Consider the following 25,344-nt stretch of genomic DNA (forward strand, 5'->3'; position numbering starts at 1 on the left):
CCCCTTTAAACAGTTGAGAGGTGAATGAGATTTCCGGAGAATCTTTTCGGGGTCAGCCATCGCCTATAGATGGATACCGTGCAGTAATTTCCAGGGGATCCCCGCTATAAGTCACATTACAAGGTGACGTCTGTTTCGCTATTGGGAAGTCCCGTAGTTTTTTATTTTTCGTCAGCCCGGTCTCTGACAGGATCACTACAAGTTTCACAGAAACGCTTCACAAAGGAGGAACCAACAGCCCTGAGTATCATCCTCCCATGGACCGGCGAATTTGGGGATTCCTCTGCCCAAGGGGAACCTGAAGAAATCGCACAATGCTTACATGGCATGAGATGAGGGGGAGGAGGTCGACCATGTGCGGCGCTCCAGCTCTGGTGAAACTACAAGTCCCAGCATGGCCTGACAAGGGGCAGATAGGTGCACTCTGCTCAGCCCAAGGCAAAATTAGTGTTTCCATTGTAACAGACTGCAAACAGATCTATGTAGTCGGATCCTGCAGTCACTTACCCTCATATCATCAGCGTTACCTGAATCAATCTAACAATGTTTTCCCCTTGTGTATTGCAGCCTCCATTACCGAGATATTACAGTTTTTGTCAATATGCAAATGAGTTCTTTGGTGCATCAAAGGCATTGCCATTGCTCCAAAATGGGAAACTGCAACCCCCTTGTTACTCCATAGACCTCATTTGCATATTGAGAAAACGGCAAAATTGCACCAATGAAGGCAACAAGCGGAATACACTGCTAGGTGACAGTAACCTATCTATCTGCAGGGCTGGGGTGATATGCTGGGTCTGGTGACAGTAACCTATCTATCTGCAGGGCTGGGGTGATATGCTGGGTCTGGTGACAGTAACCTATCTATCTGCAGGACTGGGGTGATATGCTGGTTCTGGTGACAGTAACCTATCTATCTGCAGGGCTGGGGTGATATGCTGGGTCTGGTGACAGTAACCTATCTATCTGCAGGGCTGGGGTGATATGCTGGTTCTGGTGACAGTAACCTATCTATCTGCAGGGCTGGGGTGATATGCTGGTTCTGGTGACAGTAACCTATCTATCTGCAGGACTGGGGTGATATGCTGGTTCTGGTGACAGTAACCTATCTATCTGCAGGGCTGGGGTGATATGCTGGTTCTGGTGACAGTAACCTATCTATCTGCAGGGCTGGGGTGATATGCTGGGTCTGGTGACAGTAACCTATGTATCTGCAGGGCTGGGGTGATACGCTGGGTCTGGTGACAGTAACCTATCTATCTGCAGGGCTGGGGTGATACGCTGGGTCTGGTGACAGTAACCTATCTATCTGCAGGGCTGGGGTGATACGCTGGTTCTGGTGACAGTAACCTATCTATCTGCAGGGCTGGGGTGATATGCTGGTTCTGGTGACAGTAACCTATGTATCTGCAGGGCTGGGGTGATATGCTGGTTCTGGTGACAGTAACCTATCTATCTGCAGGGCTGGGGTGATATGCTGGTTCTGGTGACAGTAACCTATCTATCTGCAGGGCTGGGGTGATATGCTGGTTCTGGTGACAGTAACCTATGTATCTGCAGGGCTGGGGTGATATGCTGGTTCTGGTGACAGTAACCTATCTATCTGCAGGGCTGGGGTGATATGCTGGTTCTGGTGACAGTAACCTATCTATCTGCAGGGCTGGGGTGATATGCTGGTTCTGGTGACAGTAACCTATGTATCTGCAGGGCTGGGGTGATATGCTGGTTCTGGTGACAGTAACCTATCTATCTGCAGGGCTGGGGTGATATGCTGGTTCTGGTGACAGTAACCTATCTATCTGCAGGGCTGGGGTGATATGCTGGTTCTGGTGACAGTAACCTATGTATCTGCAGGGCTGGGGTGATATGCTGGGTCTGGTGACAGTAACCTATCTATCTGCAGGGCTGGGGTGATATGCTGGGTCTGGTGACAGTAACCTATCTATCTGTAGGACTGGGGTGATATGCTGGTTCTGGTGATAGTAACCTATCTATCTGCAGGACTGGGGTGATATGCTGGTACTGCTGACAGTAACCTATCTGCAGGACTGGGGTGATATGCTGGGTCTGGTGACAGTAACCTATCTGCAGGACTGGGGTGATATGCTGGGTCTGGTGACAGTAACCTATCTATCTGCAGGGCTGGGGTGATATGCTGGTTCTGGTGACAGTAACCTATCTATCTGCAGGGCTGGGGTGATATGCTGGGTCTGGTGACAGTAACCTATCTATCTGCAGGGCTGGGGTGATATGCTGGTTCTGGTGACAGTAACCTATCTATCTGCAGGACTGGGGTGATATGCTGGTACTGCTGACAGTAACCTATCTGCAGGACTGGGGTGATATGCTGGGTCTGGTGACAGTAACCTATGTATCTGCAGGGCTGGGGTGATATGCTGGTTCTGGTGACAGTAACCTATCTATCTGCAGGGCTGGGGTGATATGCTGGGTCTGGTGACAGTAACCTATCTATCTGCAGGGCTGGGGTGATATGCTGGTTCTGGTGACAGTAACCTATCTATCTGCAGGGCTGGGGTGATATGCTGGGTCTGGTGACAGTAACCTATCTATCTGCAGGGCTGGGGTGATATGCTGGGTCTGGTGACAGTAACCTATCTATCTGCAGGGCTGGGGTGATATGCTGGTTCTGGTGACAGTAACCTATCTATCTGCAGGCTGGGGTGATATACTGGGTCTGGTGACAGTAACCCATCTATCTGCAGGGCTGGGGTGATATGCTGGGTCTGGTGACAGTAACCTATCTATCTGCAGGGCTGGGGTGATATGCTGGGTCTGGTGACAGTAACCTATCTATCTGCAGGGCTGGGGTGATATGCTGGTTCTGGTGACAGTAACCTATCTATCTGCAGGGCTGGGGTGATATGCTGGGTCTGGTGACAGTAACCTATCTATCTGCAGGGCTGGGGTGATATGCTGGTTCTGGTGACAGTAACCTATCTATCTGCAGGGCTGGGGTGATATGCTGGGTCTGGTGACAGTAACCTATCTATCTGCAGGGCTGGGGTGATATGCTGGGTCTGGTGACAGTAACCTATCTATCTGCAGGGCTGGGGTGATATGCTGGTTCTGGTGACAGTAACCTATCTATCTGCAGGGCTGGGGTGATATGCTGGTACTGGTGACAGTAACCTATCTATCTGCAGGGCTGGGGTGATATGCTGGTTCTGGTGACAGTAACCTATCTATCTGCAGGCTGGGGTGATATGCTGGGTCTGGTGACAGTAACCTATCTATCTGCAGGCTGGGGTGATATACTGGGTCTGGTGACAGTAACCTATCTATCTGCAGGGCTTGGGTGATATGCACCATGTTTGTTGGACCCGAATTTGTGGTCATCCTTTATTACAAAAAAAAAAAAACTTTTAAAAAAATTTCCTTTCACGGGGAAAGGGAAGGAGAAGTGGGAACCCTTCATCTGATTTCTGGAACAGGGTGATTCATGTCAAAAGAGAATCACCAAGAGAAGACACAAATATTCCCAGAAGCCGAGTGTGTGCAGATGCCAGGACCTCGCAATGGGACTGAGTCACTGCCCAGACTACACAAAATCCTCCTCAAACTGCGGCCGCTGATACCAATCTAAACACACTCTGGAATGCGCCACGTTGTAGGGTTACTATGGGGGATCCCAGATGGGTCACGTTGTGTCAACGGTGTGTGGGGTGCACATATTTATACAGGAGCCGCCCCCACCACTAAGGCATCACAAGGTCTCCTAAAATGTGGTGAAGAGCCGGAACACAGAGCAGCCCGCGCCCCATCACATGTTAGTGAAGGACTGAGACATCAACAGAGGAGTCAAAGGGGAAGCAACAAAAATGGCAAAGGGGCCCACCGAGCAGACCCCATAGGAAGGTGCCCACTGAGGAGATCCCATGGGAAGGTGCCCACTGAGCAGACCTCATAGTAAGGTGCCCGCTGAGGAGACCCCATGGGAAGGTGCCCACTGAGCAGACCCCCATGGGAAGGGGCCCACTGAGCAGACCCCCATGGGAAGGTGCCCACTGAGCAGACCCCCATGGGAAGGGGCCCACTGAAGAGACCCCCATGGGAAGGGGCCCACTGAGCAGACCCCCATGGGAAGGGGCCCACTGAGCAGACCCCCATGGGAAGGTGCCCACTGAGCAGACCCCCATGGGAAGGGGCCCACTGAAGAGACCCCCATGGGAAGGGGCCCACCCAGCAGACCTCATAGTACGGTGCCCACTGAGGAGACCCCATGGGAAGGGGCCCAATGAGGAGACCCCATGGGAAGGTGCCCACTGAGCAGACCCCCATGGGAAGGGGCCCACTGAGCAGACCCCCATGGGAAGGGGCCCACTGAGCAGACCCCCATGGGAAGGGGCCCACTGAGCAGACCTCATAGTACGGTGCCCACTGAGGAGACCCCATGGGAAGGGGCCCAATGAGGAGACCCCATGGGAAGGTGCCCACTGAGCAGACCCCCATGGGAAGGGGCCCACTGAGCAGACCCCCATGGGAAGGTGCCCACTGACCAGACCCCCATGGGAAGGTGCCCACTGAGCAGACCCCCATGGGAAGGGGCCCACTGACCAGACCCCATAGGAAGCTGCCCACTGAAGAGACCCCCATGGGAAGGGGCCCACCCAGCAGACCTCATAGTACAGTGCCCACTGAGGAGACCCCATGAGAAGGGGCCCAATGAGGAGACCCCATGGGAAGGTGCCCACTGAGCAGACCCCCATGGGAAGGTGCCCACTGAGCAGACCCCCATGGGAAGGTGCCCACTGAGCAGACCCCCATGGGAAGGTGCCCACTGTCAAGGCCTGAACTGTTCGCCTTTAGAGGGCGATAGCTGAATATTGTGATATAAAATACTCGGCCTAATCTGTGACTATCCGCAGGTTTGTTTCTTGGCAGTCGCAGATTTTGTAGTGTTTTTGCTGCGAGTTTCAATGCAGAACGTGAAGTCTATGGAGAAATCCTACAACATATATAGGACTGTGTACACACGGGATACCTGCACTGCTGATTCTCCATCATTACCGGCAACACGCCTTCATGTAAGTCCGGAGGGGGCTGCGGCAGATTGGGCTTTAGTGGGTTTTCTAAAAGGGTCAAAAGAAGTTTCCAGGACCGTTGACGTGTCCTCAGGATAGGCCATCAGTATTGTATTGTTGGGGTCACCTGGACCCCGTGGCCTCTTGTTTAGGTAATAGGGCCTTGTATTAACTATTTCCAACCCTGCCGGGCCTCAGATCGGGTGTCGGACCCCCAACAATCAGATCCTGACGGCCTATCCTGTGCAGAGATCATCATAACACACTGCGGAGTAGAAATCCAAGGCTGCGGCCGGTTGCACAACGAGGTGACGTCCAGGAAACAACTATAAATATCTTACACCATAATGTGAGAGAAATAAGAATATGCAAAGTGGGCCGAGTTACCGAAGTTCACCATTGAGTAATAAGGATCCTCACCGTGCCGGGATACTGGAAGATTTACTCATCATTCCTCATCCTTATCTATAAGACGTCTATGACATCACTAAATCCCACAGAGAACCCCCGAGGCCGAGTTACTGGATCACTGAGAATCATATTAATGTCAATGGGAACTGATAGGTGTGTACATGAGAGGACAATGAGGGGTCTGCGACGTGTACAGCAGGGGGGGCTTTATTCTGCCAAACAGGGTGTAAGTCGTACTGATATATCCATATGGGCTCTGCCCCTCCCATACAGGACAGGTTTAGCTCCGTATAATATTCGGGCTCCTCTGACTTCAGTAAACAATCCCGGAGAAGTCAGAACAGACACGACTATTACTGGAAGAGAAAACTACTCTGGTATGGAAGAGATCTGTTATATATCACCGGAGGCCGAGAGGGATAATGTTATGTAAGAACTCCGAGGAAGCGGAGCGGGGGCGGGGGCATTCACATATGTGGGGGAGAAAGCTGGATCACATCTATAACCGCCCTGTGTAATCACCTCAGTATCTCACAGAGAACTAATGTCATAGGAGATTAATAACCCCGACCCACAGAAGAATTATATCCTGTATTATACTCCAGAGCTGCGCTCACTATTCTGCTGGTACAGTCACTGTGTACATACATTACTTATCCTGTATTATACTCCAGAGCTGCGCTCACTATTCTGCTGGTACAGTCACTGTGCACATACATTACATTACTTATCCTGTATTATACTCCAGAGCTGCGCTCACTATTCTGCTGGTGCAGTCACTGTGCACATACATTACATTACTTATCTTGTATTATACTGCAGAGCTGCGCTCACTATTCTGCTGGTACAGTCACTGTGTACATACATTACATTACTTATCCTGTATTATACTCCAGAGCTGCGCTCACTATTCTGCTGGTACAGTCACTGTGTACATACATTACATTACTTATCCTGTATTATACTCCAGAGCTGCGCTCACTATTCTGCTGGTGCAGTCACTGTGTACATACATTACATTACTTATCCTGTATTATACTCCAGAGCTGCGCTCACTATTCTGCTGGTGCAGTCACTGTGTACATACATTACATTACTTATCCTGTATTATACTCCAGAGCTGCGCTCACTATTCTGCTGGTACAGTCACTGTGTACATACATTACATTACTTATCCTGTATTATACTCCAGAGCTGCGCTCACTATTCTGCTGGTACAGTCACTGTGTACATACATTCCATTACTTATCCTGTATTATACTCCAGAGCTGCGCTCACTATTCTGCTGGTACAGTCACTGTGTACATACATTCCATTACTTATCCTGTATTATACTCCAGAGCTGCGCTCACAATTCTGCTGGTGCAGTCACTGTGTACATACATTACATTACTTATCCTGTATTATACTCCAGAGCTGCGCTCACTATTCTGCTGGTGCAGTCACTGTGTACATACATTACATTACTTATCCTGTATTATACTCCAGAGCTGCGCTCACTATTCTGCTGGTACAGTCACTGTGTACATACATTACATTACTTATCCTGTATTATACTCCAGAGCTGCGCTCACTATTGTGCTGGTGCAGTCACTGTGTACATACATTACATTACTTATCCTGTATTATACTGCAGAGCTGCGCTCACTATTCTGCTGGTACAGTCACTGTGTACATACATTACATTACTTATCCTGTATTATACTCCAGAGCTGCGCTCACTATTGTGCTGGTGCAGTCACTGTGTACATACATTACATTCCTTATCCTGTATTATACCCCAGAGCTGCGCTCACTATTCTGCTGGTACAGTCACTGTGTACATACATTACATTACTTATCCTGTATTATACTCCAGAGCTGCGCTCACTATTCTGCTGGTACAGCCACTGTATACATACATTACATTACTTATCCTGTATTATACTCCAGAGCTGCGCTCACTATTGTGCTGGTACAGTCACTGTGTACATACATTACTTATCCTGTATTATACTCCAGAGCTGCGCTCACTCTTTCCTCCTTGGGCCGCGCCTGCACTTCTCTGACCGCAGTCACTTCTTTTAAGGAAAACTTTCATCAACTAAACTTTTTTAAAGTGATGAAAATGCTGAAAAAACCCCAAAAATAATTTTCGAGAACTTATCCTAAGCTCATAAAACTTGTGAGTGCCTCATTTATTGGACGGGATCTGTCACGTGAATCCCCTCTCGGTTACACTGGCGCTGCCAGAGATTGAATCGTGGACGTTGCGTCTCACAAGCTCCCATGTAGTTAGGCGACCCCGGGGTATATACTCACAGATTAGTATATACTATATTGCACTAAACCAAAATATAAATCTTCTCTGTGTCCAGGGAGATCGGCCATGTCCGCCTCAGAGGCCTGACTATAAAGCGAGTTGCTGCAGCAGGAGCCTCTCCCCTAATTCAGCTCAGACTGGTCAGTGCAGGTCCCGGGTGTTCGTCACTATTAAGGAACTGATGACCTATAACATGAAATCAATTAGCAGATCCCGGAATATCCCTTTAAGCTTTGTGAGTCTCGTTTTATCAGAGATCCGATAAGAGACAGATGTAAGTATGTGGAAGGTATTCTGAGTCGTACCCAGCTTTCCCAGAAACCCATCTACAAATACAGGCAGATAGGACAGGTCAGGACAGTCAGGTGTGCCCGGGCACCTATTCCGGGACAGACGCCTTATAGTAAGCGTACAGGGACTCTCCTGTATACAGGGCGCCTCTTATGTATCTTGGCACAAGATCTTACAATACACAACAAACCAGTCTTACAATGAACAAGAAATCCAATTACTATAAAGATAATACCTCCCAATAGATCAGAAGATAAGACCGCAGATGGCGCCTACATAGACAAGGCTCTACCATACACACAGAGATAAGCGGCGCCTCCGGAGCCCCTTATCCCCCAGGGCTGTGCAGAAATCCAACAATCCCCCCCCCCCCAGTCCCTGCCATTTTATCCTGAGCTTTGTCCACCAGCTTTTATGTCTTACGGTCAGTTTAGTAGGTGCCACGCTACGGTATATGGCGCGCTGAGGACGGGCTTAGTTACACGTCTCCATTACTAGCGTCTCGCTCCGGTCACTCTTTCCATCCTTCAGTCTCCTGGTAACATCCTCGGGGTTTCCTGTTATATGTAATGGGATAGTCAGGGCTCAGAAGAAATGCACAAGAGCCAACGAATCCAATAACTCAATACAGATGGAGGAGACGTTAGTGCACGCAAGACAGCGCCCTCCGCAGGCTGCACCTATATACACTAAGACATCGCCGTCCGCAGGCTGCACCTACATACAGTAAGACATCGCCGTCCGCAGGCTGCACCTATATACAGTAAGACATCGCCGTCCGCAGGCTGCACCTATATACAGTAAGACATTGCCGTCCGCAGGCTGCACCTATATACAGTAAGACATCACCGTCCGCAGGCTGCACCTATATACAGTAAGACAGCGCCCTCCGCAGGCTGCACCTATATACACTAAGACATCGCCGTCCGCAGGCTGCACCTATATACAGTAAGACATCACCGTCCGCAGGCTGCACCTATATACAGTAAGACATCACCGTCCGCAGGCTGCACCTATATACAGTAAGACATCGCCGTCCGCAGGCTGCACCTATATACAGTAAGACATCACCGTCCGCAGGCTGCACCTATATACAGTAAGACATCGCCGTCCGCAGGCTGCACCTATATACAGTAAGACATCACCGTCCGCAGGCTGCACCTATATACAGTAAGACAGCGCCCTCCGCAGGCTGCACCTATATACACTAAGACATCGCCGTCCGCAGGCTGCACCTATATACAGTAAGACATCACCGTCCGCAGGCTGCACCTATATACAGTAAGACATCGCCGTCCGCAGGCTGCACCTATATACAGTAAGACATCACCGTCCGCAGGCTGCACCTATATACAGTAAGACAGCGCCCTCCGCAGGCTGCACCTATATACACTAAGACATCGCCGTCCGCAGGCTGCACCTATATACAGTAAGACATGCGCAGGCTTCACCTATATACAGTAAGACATCACCGTCCGCAGGCTGCACCTATATACAGTAAGACATCGCCGTCCGCAGGCTGCACCTATATACAGTAAGACATGCGCAGGCTTCACCTATATACAGTAAGACATCGCCGTCCGCAGGCTGCACCTATATACAGTAAGACATGCGCAGGCTACACCTATACCTATATATAGTAAGACATCACCATCCGCAGGCTGCACCTATATACCGTAAGACATCGCCGCCCGCAGGCTGCACCTATATACAGTAAGACATGCACAGGCTACACCTATATACAGTAAGGAATGCGCAGGCTGCACCTATATACAGTAAGACATTGCCGTCCGCAGGCTACACCTATATACAGTAAGACATCGCCGTCCGCAGGCTGCACCTATATACAGTAAGACATGCGCAGGCTACACCTATATACAGTAAGGAATGCGCAGGCTACACCTATATACAGTAAGGAATGCGCAGGCTACACCTATATACAGTAAGGAATGCGCAGGCTACACCTATATACAGTAAGACATCCGCAGGCTGCACCTATACACAGTAAGACATCACCGTCTGCAGGCTGCACCTATACACAGTACAGTAAGACATCGCTGTCCACAGGCCCACCTATATAAAGTAAGACATGCGCAGGCTATACCTATACACAGTAAGACATCGCCGTCCGCAGGCTGCACCTATATACAGTAAGACACCACCGTCCACAGGCTGCACCTATATACAGTAAGATATCGCCGTCTACACCTATATACTGTAAGACATCGCCATCCGCAGGCTGCACCTATAAGACATCGCCGTCCACAGGCCCACCTATATACAGTAAGACATCGCTGTCCGCAGGCTGCACCTATATACAGTAAGAAATGCGCAGGCTACACCTATATACAGTAAGACGAGACTGGAGCCGCCATAATAGCCATAGAAATCCCATAATACTAGTATCCGGCTGCCTCCCATGCTTTACACTGCAGCCCTGCCTGCGCAGATATTGAATGATTATAGAGGAGGGGTCCAGACCCAAAAGCGCTGCACAGAGCGCTTATCTCACCGGAGGACCCGACATGTCCCCTATGACACAGACAGCCTGTTCACTTCAATGAGCGCTGTGTAATACTTCTGTTCTCCTGTAGGGGCGCTGCAGAGAAATGACACATTAGCTTATTTTGCCTTATTTTAGGGAGAATTTTGTAACCCCTTTAAAGGGGCTTTCCGGTGCCTACATATCCTTGGGCTAGGTCATCCGTATGTAATCATGGGGGTCTGGCACCAAGGACCCCCCAGGGATCAGCTGTATGAAGAGCACTGCAGCCTCCTCCCTGTGCTGATGATGTCATGCTCATTGGTCACATGGTATAGCAGCTCATGCAACCCAATATAAGAGGCTGAGCTGCAATACTAAGAACAGCCACTAGGATATGTGCGGCGCTGTGCTTGGTATCCAGTGAAGTCTCTTCCAACAGCAGATCTGTGGAGTCCCGAGTGTCAGACCCCATGGTCAGAACAAATGTGACATCATCTCCATGTCCGGGCCTGTCACACTGTAACGCCACATGTGCTGTGCGATGGTGGCTCTGCATTAGTCACACGGTGGCGCTCCTTGGAACTCCAGGACTGTTTGTTCTCCTCTGAGGTAAGACCTGGAGGGTTTACATGACAATAACAATCCACATTCCTGGCGGAGAAGACATGTAAACCTCCTGCAGGAAGGAGCGGGATGAGGTCCGGAGGGGCTGGGGGAGGTTTCGTCACTCCGGCCCCCACAGGACTGCGCTGACGTCACCCTAACACCATTCTCCACATTTATCACCAGTGAGGTCAGGACGAAGCGAGCAGAAAAGACGGAAATGTCTATTTACCTGATCCTTAAAGAATTCGCCAAGGAGGGAAGAGACGTTAGCGGCTCCACAGCAGAGATTACAGAACAGCGCAACGTGCACCCCGGTGTGACCCAATGGTGTCCAACACACGTGTCCAGGGCCTAACGTAGTCGTCTCCCTCGCCGTCCTGACGCAGCATCACAGGACCCCGGGATCCGTCCCACAGGACGTTGCGTCTCTATGGACGAATCGTCACAATCTCCAAGACCGGAGTGGACCATCGGAGGCCGCCCATGGAAATCTAGGAGAAAGGTTTCATCTTGTGGCCATTGTATCGTCCCTCAGCCTCATCAATAGAGGAAATTGGCGCAAAAAAAATAAAAAAAAATGGCCGCGTCTGACGTCCACATGCAGCATTTACATTGCAGATTTTCCATCCATAGGCCGAAATTTGCATCTGACTTATTCCGTTCAATTCATGTCCTGTGTGTCTCCAGGCTTACTGATTGATGACCTAACCTTAGAACGGGTCATCCATTGCAGATAAGAGGGTCGTGACCCCAGGCCCCCCTGCTGATCAGCTGTTGGGGAGACTGCAGCCTCTTCACCACTTACCAAGCACAGCACCATACATTGTATACGTATAACACCCCAACTCATACACCGAGCTGTGAACGTGGCATCACATGGCCTCTGAAGTGGTGCTCCGGGGGGCGCTGGGCCTGGGGATCGGACCCCTGCCCATGGTGTCACATGATACAGCAGCAGCTCAGTCCCATTCATGTGAATGTTGCTGAGCTGAAATACCAAGTACAATGTCTACACTATATACAGCCCTGTGCAGAGGCCGCAGCGCCCACCTGAATGCTGATCATTGGGCTTCCTGGGTGTAGGACCCCCCACCGATCACATATTGATTAGATCATCAATATGTAAGTATTGGAAAATCCCTTTAAGGTTGACCGTACAAACGAGATACCTGCTGGCTGCACGCTTGTTAGTCTGGAAGCCTATACACATGCACACCCGACTCAGCTGAGCATGCAGGGGAGACAAAGACACCAATAGGGATCGGGCAGCTGAAATCCAATGTTCCCGATTCTTCTCCCACATCTCGTCCGCTTGGGATTCAGCTGACCGACATCTAACAGTCTGTTGCCCTTTAAGTGGCGGCCGGGTGTCCGGAGAATTACTCAGAAGTTTCTCGGCCGGGGTATGACGGCCGCGAGCACCAAACATCTCTCAGAGCGTTAACCACCTCCTTGTCATGTCCGATGGGACCCGTGCGGCTCTGGTGTCGCTGTCTTGTGCCCCTTCATCATGTCACACGCACTTCCTGGACACGCAGATGGCGCACAATGACGGCCGGGCACGATCCTTCCCAGAAGACGTCCAGGTGGTGCGAGGAATCTCAAGGCTAAGCGTCTGGCCATTGCTCACCCTGCAGGATATGAGGACGGCCGACCAAAGCTGATTCAACATCTCACTGCTGGGAAACATTACGAGACTGAGCGAGCGCACAAACCTCAAAGTGTGAGATCACCTGAGCCGCCGGCGGACGCCAAAGACAAACAGCTGCGTGGACATGTGCGAGGTGGCGAGCGCGCAGACCAGTCTGTACATGGCGGGCGGGCGCTGCTGGGAAGGCAATAAAGCTGCTCTTATTGACCCATGTCTGGAAGGATGTCCGAAGACACAAAGGTCGACCCTGGTCAGAGCAACGTCACCGAATTACTGGAAGCTGAAGGCGCCACACAGAAGGGAGAGGTCAGGAGTGAAGGGGTTACTGGGACTGTGATAGTCAAGACTGACCCATAATATTAGACTGGCGCCCCCCGCTGATCAGCTGTGCTTGAGTCAGCGCCACTTTCAGTGACATCACTTCCATGATCCTAAGGCTCAGTCCCATTCAAATGAAAAGGGCCGAGCTGCAATGCCAAGCAGAGCCACTATACCATGGTAGGCAGCGAAGAGGCCCCAGCCCAGGGGGGGTGCAGAGGACGTAGCTGTATCCGGGGTCCTGGCATCACTACTGTGGTCGCAGCTACCTCCTGGTCCATAAGCCAAGGGGACCCCCAGGTTACCCCACCACACCTGGGGATGCAGAGATAGCAGTCACTATCAGGCCCTTATCCCCAGGGGCCCCACATCAAATACACCACTATTCTAAAGTAGGACTGAGGCCCAATTACACATTTTGCACTGGGGTTCAGTTTCATGTTAGGCCTCTGCCACAGCCTCCTCAATCAGCCAGGCGTCGGACCCCCACCAATCTGATACCAAGGATCCATATCATAGTCCTAGAAAACCCCTTCAATGGCCCAAAGACAAGAAACTTTATGAACATCAACATAAAAGGACAGGAGCGAGCAGCAAACGCCTGGACACGGACCCGGGGAGGTCACAGACTCTGCACAATAACACGTCACGTGCAGGGTAGAGGCCATTAGGAATCATCCCCTCCATCATACAGATCAGAGATAGGAGAGGTAACAATTATTAGGTGTGCGACTCTCCAGACAAGTCTCACCCTGAAGTGTATGGAGACTGAATGTCTATCGCCTAATCCTCTTATCACAATCATAGATATGTCATCTCGCCAAGGAATGGAGGCCTTGTTATCGCCAGAGGCCGCCATGCAAATCTAGTGCAGCCTGCAGTCTGTCAGCGGGATCCATCTGCAGCATTGTCTAGGACTCCGACCGCAGGCTCTCCTGCTATTAAACACTACAACTCCCAGCATACAGAGCTGTCAGGGCTAGCTGGGAGTTGTAGTCCTGCACTAACGTGAGACCTGTGGGCTCGGGTATTGTAAAAGTAACCACCAGGAAGCCGTCCCAGCGCTCCCCTCATTACGGGACTGTCTCAATCCTCCCCATTGTGTAACTACAATTATTCATCTCCTCTTCCCCCTCCATTGTCTTACATGGATCATGGCTTACTGTAAATGAGAACTGCTGTGGAGCAACCGCCAAGGCTCTCAGCTGACTACTCACATGGCTGAGCATGCACAGTCACCTATGGCCGGGCTCAGCAGCCCACAACGTTCCAGTCACTTCTATAGGAGTTCCAAGAAGAAGAGCAAATCTGCATGCTGGGAGTTGTAGTATCACTGAGCCCTGTCCTGCAGGAACCAAGCTGAGATATTGTCATGCCCAATTCTTCCCTCACCATCTGCTATGGAGACCCTCCCTACCAATACACATTAGACTGTCAGTTTGCACCTACTTGCAAGACCTATGGCCCGGTTCACATCAGCGTTTGGGGACGCCCTGAATGGAAACCTATAGGCATTAAAAAGCAGTTACCACATGGACCCCATAGACTATAACAAGGTGCGTGTGGATTCCACATGAAACATGCAAAGCAACACTCTCCTCTCTGCACGTTTCGTACACAAACCACACAGACCTTATTATAGTCTATGGGGTCCATGTGGTCACTGCTTTTTATTGCGTAGAGGTTTCCATTTAGGTGGCCCCCAAGCAGACTCCCTGACCGCTGATGTGAACCCGGCCTATGGATGAATGAGGGAACTGCACGATCACCGCTGACTGCACTCCCTTCATGGGCTTGACCCCCACGGGTGCACGAGTGGCTGCCATGTCTAGAGCACGAGTGTCACATGACGCAACCTGTGTGCAATTCTAGTTGAGCAATTTCTTTTCCTTGCCATGGCCTGTGTAAGTCTTGTAGTCACCGAGCATTTCCTCTGACTGATGGGGTCAGATTGCACAACCAGTTTCGTGTCAGCACCATGGAGGGATTAGTAGGGATCACTCCCACTCACATCTCCATAATGGATGACTGCCCAGCACCTCCAACATAGAGGTCAAAAGAAATCCACTGCAATGGTATTGCGGGTGACGTGAGGCAGGGTGGGCTGTGGGCCACAAGTCACCTCTGTGCGGGCGCTCAGCCATGAAGATCCAGGCCTTGTGCTGAGGTTAAAGGAGTTCTCTAGCTCTGAAAATTGACGCACTGTCCATCAATATTAGGTCAGAGGGACCGGACTAAATGTACAGGACAGTCTCTGCAGCTATGGATCTGCACTCAGTGGCGCCCCCATTCTGTAACTTTACATGGTCTGCCTTGGCTTCTGGGCTGCAGTTCCTATAATATCATTCACAGGTGATGGCGGAATATCGAAGAGGTGATGCCTAGTACAGACCAGGCCATATGGTCACTAATGGATATACAGGCGTCTACATGGGGGGGTTGGATTATATATACATGGGGGGGTTGGATTATATATACATGGGGGGGATTGGATTATATATACATGGGGCGCTTGGATTATATATACATGGGGCGCTTGGATTATATATACATGGGGGGGTTGGATTATATATACATGGGGGGTTGGATTATATATACATGGGGGGCTTGGATTATATATACATGGGGGGCTTGGATTATATATACATGGGGGGTTGGATTATATATACATGGGGGGGTTGGATTATATATACATGGGGGGGTTGGATTATATATACATGGGGGGGGTTGGATTATATATACATGGGGGGCTTGGATTATATATACATGGGGGGCTTGGATTATATATACATGGGGGGCTTGGATTATATATACATGGGGGGGTTGGATTATATATACATGGGGGGTTGGATTATATATACATGGGGGGGATTGGATTATATATACATGGGGGGGATTGGATTATATATACATGGGGGGGTTGGATTATATATACATGGGGGGGTTGGATTATATATACATGGGGGGGTTGGATTATATATACATGGGGGGGTTGGATTATATATACATGGGGGGGTTGGATTATATATACATGGGGGGGTTGGATTATATATACATGGGGGGGTTGGATTATATATACATGGGGGGTTGGATTATATATACATGGGGGGGATTAGATTATATATACATGGGGGGGATTGGATTATATATACATGGGGGGGATTGGATTATATATACATGGGGGGGATTGGATTATATATACATGGGGGGGTTGGATTATATATACATGGGGGGGTTGGATTATATATACATGGGGGGTTGGATTATATATACATGGGGGGGTTGGATTATATATACATGGGGGGGTTGGATTATATATACATGGGGGGGTTGGATTATATATACATGGGGGGGTTGGATTATATATACATGGGGGGCTTGGATTATATATACATGGGGGGGTTGGATTATATATACATGGGGGGGTTGGATTATATATACATGGGGGGGTTGGATTATATATATATGGGGGGGGTTGGATTATATATACATGGGGGGCTTGGATTATATATACATGGGGGGGTTGGATTATATATATATGGGGGGGCTTGGATTATATATACATGGGGGGCTTGGATTATATATACATGGGGGGCTTGGATTATATATACATGGGGGGCTTGGATTATATATACATGGGGGGGTTGGATTATATATACATGGGGGGTTGGATTATATATACATGGGGGGGATTGGATTATATATACATGGGGGGGATTGGATTATATATACATGGGGGGGATTGGATTATATATACATGGGGGGGTTGGATTATATATACATGGGGGGGTTGGATTATATATACATGGGGGGGTTGGATTATATATACATGGGGGGGTTGGATTATATATACATGGGGGGGTTGGATTATATATACATGGGGGGGTTGGATTATATATACATGGGGGGGTTGGATTATATATACATGGGGGGCGGAACGAAACATCTGGTGTTACAATGATTAAGACCTGTGGGTCAATGCATCACTCCGTATAGTCATTAGCAGGGCACACGTATGTAACGGGAAAGAGTGGACATAGCCGTAGCCATGAGGACATACTAGCGGTGGAAGACATGAAGAGGACACGTATGTGGAGATGATGTCATTGTAACGAGGGACATCAGCAGTCACCAGAGGTCATGTGTGTAATGGAGAGGACACGGTAGTCATGAGGATGTCATATGTATGTAATGGTGATGAGAGGATACGGTAGTCATGGCAATGTCATACATGTGTTGTCATGAGAGGACATGTCAGCAGCCAGGAGGGTCTTGTATGTAGTAGCCATGAGGAGGTGACATGTATGTAACGGTACAGTGAGAACATGTATTCGGTCACATGTTGACATAAGGAGAAGCCATGTCTGTAGTCGGGCAGTGACACGTCTGTAGTCGGGCAGTGACACGTCTGTAGTCGGGCAGTGACACGTCTGTAGTCGGGCAGTGACACGTCTGTAGTCGGGGGGACACAGCACAGGACCGAGCGCCCTCTCCATACATGAGGCCGCACACTAACACCCCGCTCTCCCCCTCGCCCGTACCTGCCCCCTCGGTCCCGGTTGCTGTCACACAGACGAGCCAAGAGGGCCATAAGCCCCGGGCCACGGAGCCTCCGCCACAGCACTGCGGGCGCCGCCATCTTACCAGGAAGTGTAAGCGGCGCAGTCCCGCCCCGTGTATGTGAGGAGGAGCGCGGCCGTGTCCGGGGCTGTGTGTGCCGCCGCCGCCGCCGCCGCCGCCGCCCCCTCACTACCGGGATCATTCCCCGCTCTCATTATCTACAACCGTCTGCCCGGGGATCCCCACAAGACGCCATGGCGATAGTGACGTCACCGTATCCCTGTGTGAGGAGGCGGGGCTCATGTACTTCAGCAGCCAATCAGGACGCTGTTTACATCTTGTAACCTGTTAGTAGACTGCAAGCGGGACTCTGATTGGCTGCTAGGAGCATCTTGTGTGTCTAAACCTCCAATAGAAACCAAAAGAGCCTAGCAACCAATCAGATTCCAGTTGGCATTAATCCAGCACTAGTTACAGAATGAAAGCAGCGACCTGATTGGCTGCTGTGGGTACCTGCGCCATTTTTGTTTGCATGCATGCGCTTGTTTTTGCATTTCAGCAACATGAATAATACAAGTGAAGTCTAATAATAATGAATAATAAATCTGTAAGACACCAAATATGCGGATCATTTATAGTACTGGTCTCCTCCCATGAAGGGGGGCCCCGCAGTCTTCAGGGCCCAGGAGCCAATGACTTATAGTTTGCCCTATTTAGGTATGGACCTGATAGATGACGTTCCCTGCAGTCGCCCCCCCTTCAGACAATGGCGCAGATTTAATTTTTTGACATAAAAGACATGAAAAGTTGCAAATTTGTGCTCATGGGTTTGTGGGGTGCGACTTCTTGTGGTGTCCTCAACCCTTTCCTGAGAAGAATCATGATGGGGGCTAAGATTTATTATCCGTCATGCCAGAACTGTGATGTCAATGGCGCTGGAAACCTCCGCTTGCTGTGAGCCGGCCTAGAGACCCCCAGGTGCGGCCCCTGCGGTGGGCTCATGGCCCCGCAGTGGGCGCCGCTCACTTATTATTTGTGAAAACAGAACCGAAAACCCAATCTGTGAGAGAATAGAAGGGGCTGTATTTTTTAGGCTGCCCACCTCTGAGGACGTCAGACTCATGAATAGGGTCTTCTTTGCTATTCCCCTGGACAGATGGGGAGGGGTCTCTGCAGCCCTCACATTCTGCGTAGCAGAGAACCAGTGGTGACCACCATGTTCCCTCCAGCACCAGAACAGTTAAAGGCGACATCAAACAGCCCCCCACATCTCAGCTCCCTGAACCCCTGTGACATGTAAGCACTGATACACTGAATTGAACCTTGAATTGAAGCGGGGTTCCCCTTTAAGATTCTGCCTCTGATGGCCGCCACCATGTTCTATTGTTAGTGCGAGGAGTAAAACGTGATTTTTCACTAGAAGTGATAGTTATCGAGTAGTATCTGGCGGACGGCGTTGCACAAGGCGACACATTCTCAGAAATACACAATCGCCTTCCTATCGGTTATCTGACACAAGCATAGTGCCTCGTGTTACACAACTGCTGACCTATGAGACATTACTCATTGTGGCATGACGGCCCCCGTGTCACATACAATGATGTCGCTCGCTATCCCTATACGGCCTGACAGGCACTGGCTATTTCTTGTTATATCTGTTTCTGGGAAAGCTGGGTGATCAGCAGTGTGACTGCCTATGAATGAATCATTCCACTAAATCTAGTAACACAGCAGTTCAGGAAAATCACTACGTCACCTGGCAGATTTGCTGGTCAGGGTTGTAGGAAAGCTGGGTGATAATACCAAAGGAAGGTGCAGAGGTCTTGGTTGTCACCCTGTGTTGCTGGAGTACTAAGAGTGACTTCTGCCTAGGTATACAGTGATTTACCTCTTTTATAAAGATGCCTAACTAGGCTGATTTACTGTTCAGGGGTCTAGGAAAGCTGGGTGATAATCTCAGTGGAAGCTGTAGATATATTGGTTGTCACCTTTTGTGTCTATGGCTGACTAGTGATGTATCACTATAGAAGGGCTGAATCACTGCATAAAATGGCATATTTGATACTCAGGGTTGTAGGAAAGCTGGGTGATCATCTCAAGCATAGCCGTAGTTCTAATTATTGTCACCCTGGGCTACTAAGAGTCGTCTCTCCCTAGCCCTACAGTAATTCATCCTTCTATATAGATGTATAACAAGACATATGCGCTGCTCAGTGTTGTAGGAAAGCTGGGTGATCATCTCAGAGGAAGCTGTAGATATATCATTTCCCATCCAGTGAGTCAAATCTGACTAGTGACGCCTCAATACGGAAGGGATGAATTCCCATCGGAGAATCTGAAAAAAAAACTGAGTATCAGCCTCTCTGTGGGCGATGTAATAGTCACCCAGCTTTCCTAGGAACATATATATCAAGGAAACAGGATATATTTACTGTGATTTTTTACTTTAGCGTGCAGTTGCTTTTATATGCTTAGTTCCCCTGTGGCCACAGTGCCAGGAAGGCCGGCCCGCATATACCTGCGTGTTTTCAGTATTTTGCAGTTCCTGGTTCCAGTTACCTCATAGCCCGGGGGCTTCGGGTACGACGCTGCACCTATGGGGTAGAAATAGTTGAAATTTAGAGCTGAAGCGAACGACACTATACAAAAAGCAACTGGGATAAATACTGACTTATTACGTCCTGGCATTGGTCGCAGTCGGGGGACGGTGGACGCGTTTGGTCCGTGACCCCCTCACTGTATATTTCTGTGGGTTGTATTGTGATCCCGAGGGTGCTATGACTGCAACTCAGAATCCAAAAAAAACTGGGCGCAGTATCCCCTAGGTTGTAAAGCGTCAGCATGGACATACATTAGTGAAGGGGTTATAGGCGACATGGCGGTCTTTGGTCATGTGACAGCGGTCGGAGACAAAGTCACTGTGTGGCCCTAGAATAAGCACATGTCACAATACACGTCACAACCATACACGTAACTAGAGATGAGCGAGTACTATTCGAATCGGCCGTTTCGAATAGCACGCACCCATAGGAATGAATGGAAGCGGCTGGCAGCCGGCCGCTTAACCCCCTGCATGACGGCTGCGTCCATTCATTCCTATGGGTGCGTGCTATTCGAAACGGCCGATTTGAATAGTACTCGCTCATCTCTAGTAACAGCCATACACGTCACAACCATACACGTCACAACTGTACACGTCACAACTATACACGTAATAACCATACACGTCACAACCGTACACATAACAACCATACACATAACAACTGTACATATAACAACCATACACGTAACAACCGTACACGTCACAACTATACATGTAACAACCATACACGTCATAACCATACACGTCACAACTGTACGCGTAACAACCATACACGTCACAACCATACACGTAACAACCATACACGTCACAACCATACACGTCACAACTATACACGTCACAATCATACACGTAATAACCATACACGTCACAACCATACACGTAACAACCATACATGTCACAATAATACACGTCACAACCATACACGTCACAACCATACACGTAACAACCATACACGTCACAATAATACACGCCACAACCATACACGTCACAACCATACACGTAAAAACCATACACGTCACAATCATACACGTAACAACCATACACGTAACAACCATACACGTCACAACCATACACGTCACAACCATCCACGTGGTCTCGTATCTAATATATGGTACCCCCTGAGTGATATCTGGGGCCCATGGAGATAGCAGGGCTCCGGTACCCATGGGTGACAAGATTACTCCAGTCTTGGATACTACTAGGAGGAGGGGGAACTCCTCAGGGACTGTCATAGTAAAAGCACCAGATTCTCTCCATTTAGGGGAATTGCTGAGGACTTTCTGCCTAATTGTGACTAAATGGTGTCTCACGCTCCTCCGAAGCCCTTCCTCCGCCCCTCGAGGTGTGTCACACGGATTATTCAGAAAACACGCCGCTCCTTCTGCCTTACAAGAAAGAGGAACTTTACAGAGACATGAATGTGAAATCAGCAATGTCTAGCAGGCCGCTTCCCCCGAAAGCCGCGGCCTCAGGTCTCAGGTGTGCGCCTTCCCCAAATATACCAAGAACCTCTTCTCAGAAAACAAGAAAAGAAAACTTCTCTTTAACCGTTTCTGGGAAAGCTGAGTGATGAATCAATATGGCTGCCGACACAAGGTTCAATACTCAGCTTGTCCAGAACCCTGAATGGCAATTACAAACGATGAGAGTGGCGGATGAAAGTATGACGTAACAACACATTCAGGAGACTGTAAAAGCTGGGTGACAAATCAATATGGCTAACTCTGCCTATGCCCTCATACAGGTCGCTACCCAGCTTTTTCTGAATTCTGAATGGCAAATGGTATTTATGTTAGTTAATTAGGTATACAGGAGACTGGGAAAGCTGGGTGATACACTAATATAGCTGCCACTACTGCCCCCATTAGTGTTATTATCAGCTTTTCCTGAACCCTGATCGGCAAATGCTAAGTATGAGAGTGTCGGCTGTAATCATGTCATAGCTAGATGTGTAACGGAATGGGAAAGCTGGGTGATAAGCCAATATGGCTGGCATGTCTGCCCTTACAAGGGATAACACTTAGCTTTTCCTGAACCCTGAATGGCAAATTCTAGGCATATGATAAGTGGGTATAAAATGTCTGAATTAGACATGCAGGAGGCTGAGAAAGCTGGGTAACAAGCCAATATGGCTGCCACTAGTGCCTCCATAAAGGATATACACAGCTTTTCCTGACATCTGAATGGCAAATGGTATAAGAGTAGTAGATATAAAGTGACTGAACTTGACATACAGGAGACTGGGAAAGCTGGGTGACAAACCAATAACGCTAACACACAACTAAAACAGTTTTTTTTTCAAATTTGAATGGAAAGTGCTAGGTACTTGAGTAGTAGATGTAACGTGATTCAGGAGGCTGGGAAAGCTGGGTGACAAACCAATATGGCTGCCACTACTGCCTGCATAAGGATTAATGCAAGTATAAGAGTGTCAAATGGAAACATCATATAACTAGACATTCAGGGGACTGGGAAAGCTGGGTGTCCATTAAACCAATATGGCTGCCACTACTGCCTGCATAAGGATTAATGCAAGTATAAGAGTGTCAAATGAACACATGACATAACTAGACATTCAGGAGACTGGGAAAGCTGGGTGTCCATTAACCCATGCTTAAATTTGGAGCGGATCCATTGTCCCCAGAGTAACCGAGGACTAACATAGGGGGGCAAGGGCTGGTTTGACATCCGATCCCCCACCCCGTGATGCCATGCTATAGATCCCATTGGCTCACACATCTGATGCTGACACCTGGCGCCCGCCTGTGGCACTTCGCACATTAGCGCCTCTTCGCCGCCTCACGCCAGACCCATTATGTTTCCGAATTTCTAACACACAGCCCTTGGCAGCGCCAATGTTTGGGCTGAGGAGTACTAGCCCAGTGTTTGTCGTTGCGCCCGGACATGGAATGTGAGGTTCCCCGGGCCCATTCACGTCACCTCCATGTTTTCCTACTTCTCATTAACATTTTTTCCGTTTGCGAATATAAAGTTTATTTGAGGCCGTGAGCCCCGGCGCTGCCTCCTCCGCCCCCCGCCGCTGCTGCCAGCACACTGAGCCCTATTCACCGGCTCCAGCAGAGCGCTCGGGGGTGAAGATTCCTCTGGTTTCTTTATTCTTTTTTTTAATTACAGTATTTTCTCTGCTGTTCCATCACATGATGCCAAATAGGAGCTTAGGATGGCCCGCTGCCACCGCCGCTGCCACCACCGCCGCTGTGCCTGCAGCCGACAGCACATGGTTTGCATTTCACCTGAAGAGGCAGCAGCTGTGTTTTCGGAGCTCGGGTTCCCAGAAGTGCAGAGTATGTTTGTGTAGTTACAGTACAGACACACGCACACGAGAGGAGTACACATCCTGCACACCGCGTACAAAAACAGCCGCGCCGCCAGCAACGTGCTGACATTAACCTGTTCTGTGCCAGCATGGTCAGACATGTAACATTGCGTATTATTTAGTGACGCTGCTTTTACCCTCGTTGCAAGTGTTGGAAGCGGAGGGAGAACTGTTGCGATTCCAGCAGGCAGGGGCGTAGCTTTAGGGGGGCGCAGTGGCTACCATCAAAGGTACCATCAAAGGTTTTTTCATTGGGCCCCCAAAAAATTTTAAAAAACACCCTATGGATGGGAAACGCTGCCATTTGCAGCAAAAATCACGGCGTTTTACAGGAACTGCAAAGTGGATGGATTCATGCGAATCCAGGCGTTTAAAACCACAGCACGAAACACTGCGATTTCCAAAGCTGGCGCGGTTTTGGAAATCGCAGCGTGTCAATTACATCTATGGAAACGCAGGCGGTTTCCCCGTAGATATCATTGTAACAGAAAGTCTGCAGAGGAAAACTACTGTTCAAAGCGCTGCAGGAAGAACCGCATTGCGTTCCCGTCGCGGTTTTCCCGGCAGCGTTTTAGCGCTGCGTATCGTCCCGTGGGGCCTTAACTTATTTCTGGAATTTTTTTTGGGAGCGTTTTTAGAAAAACATGCTGCTTGACTTCTGTGGTGGGTCAGAAGGTTTCACCTCGCATGACCCCAGCGTAAGCGAGAAAAAAAATGACCTTGGCCTGCAAAGTTTATAACTGGGGGAGGGGAATTAATAAGGAAAAAAATAATGCAAAAAAAATAAATTCAATTTAAAAGAGAAATAATAATAAAAAAAAAAATGCAGTACCTGACACAACCTATGAACAGGGGTGGCGCTGTTTCTAAAAAAAAAAAAAAGCAGCCATGTTTTGTTTTGTTTTTTTTTTTTTTTTTTTTGCTGCCAAACTGACATTTATAGAACATTGAAAGACTAATGTATAAAAAATAGGACATTTTGGACAATTTCACAACCTGGTGAACCCAATAGAAGTCAATGGGTCCATTTTAATGCCTGTTAAATGAATTTAAAAAAGACCAATACATTTTATTCATTTGTTGAATAGACATGAAAAAAAAAAAAAAAATATATATATATATATATATATATATATATATATATATATATATAATAATAATAATAATAAAATAATATTAAAAAATAAATAAGAAAAAAATATAATAATAATAATAATAATAAAAGAAAATAATAAAATAATAATAATATTAAAAATAAATAAGAAAAAAATAAAAATTGCAATAATTATTATCACAAGTGAATGGCGATAGGGGACTCATAATACAATGTAAAAATAATTACGGTATCTTAATCATACTAATTAAAAAATTGCAGATCTGTCAGAATGATACAATAATTAAAAGTTCTAATACTTGTAACAATATGTCATTATTATAACAACAATAAAATAAATTGCAGATAAGAAAAAAATTATACAAAAAAAAATTAATTAAAAAGTGCTAATAATTAAAATCTATAAACGTGTAACTCATTGCTGACCGAGGAATCCGAATTCAACGAAGATTATTAAGAAACAAAAAAAATTTCTCCGCGAGTTTGTGCAAAATTAAAAAGAAACAAGAAGCGCAACCGCAAGCTCTGATAATCAGTATTTGTAACAAGAATTTCCTGTGATTTCTTTTTTTTTTTTTCCTCCCTGTGCTGCAATTTGCCAGAAAGCGACGTTTCGCATGAAAAG

General features: G+C 48.4%; 1 protein-coding gene across 1 annotated transcript in view; it reads right to left on the minus strand.

Annotated features, from left to right (window-relative positions):
• PGS1 (phosphatidylglycerophosphate synthase 1) overlaps positions 1-17,774 on the minus strand; it is a 32,333-nt gene extending 14,559 nt beyond the window's left edge. Inside the window, exon 1 of the mRNA XM_075279264.1 lies at positions 17,648-17,774. Within this exon, the coding sequence (XP_075135365.1) occupies positions 17,648-17,745 (98 nt within the window). The 5' untranslated portion in view covers positions 17,746-17,774. The remainder of the gene's footprint in view (positions 1-17,647) is intronic.
• Positions 17,775-25,344: the final 7,570 nt, after the last annotated feature.

This window comes from Leptodactylus fuscus, chromosome 6 (assembly GCF_031893055.1).
Source record: "Leptodactylus fuscus isolate aLepFus1 chromosome 6, aLepFus1.hap2, whole genome shotgun sequence".
Classification (NCBI taxonomy): Eukaryota; Metazoa; Chordata; class Amphibia; order Anura; family Leptodactylidae; genus Leptodactylus; species Leptodactylus fuscus.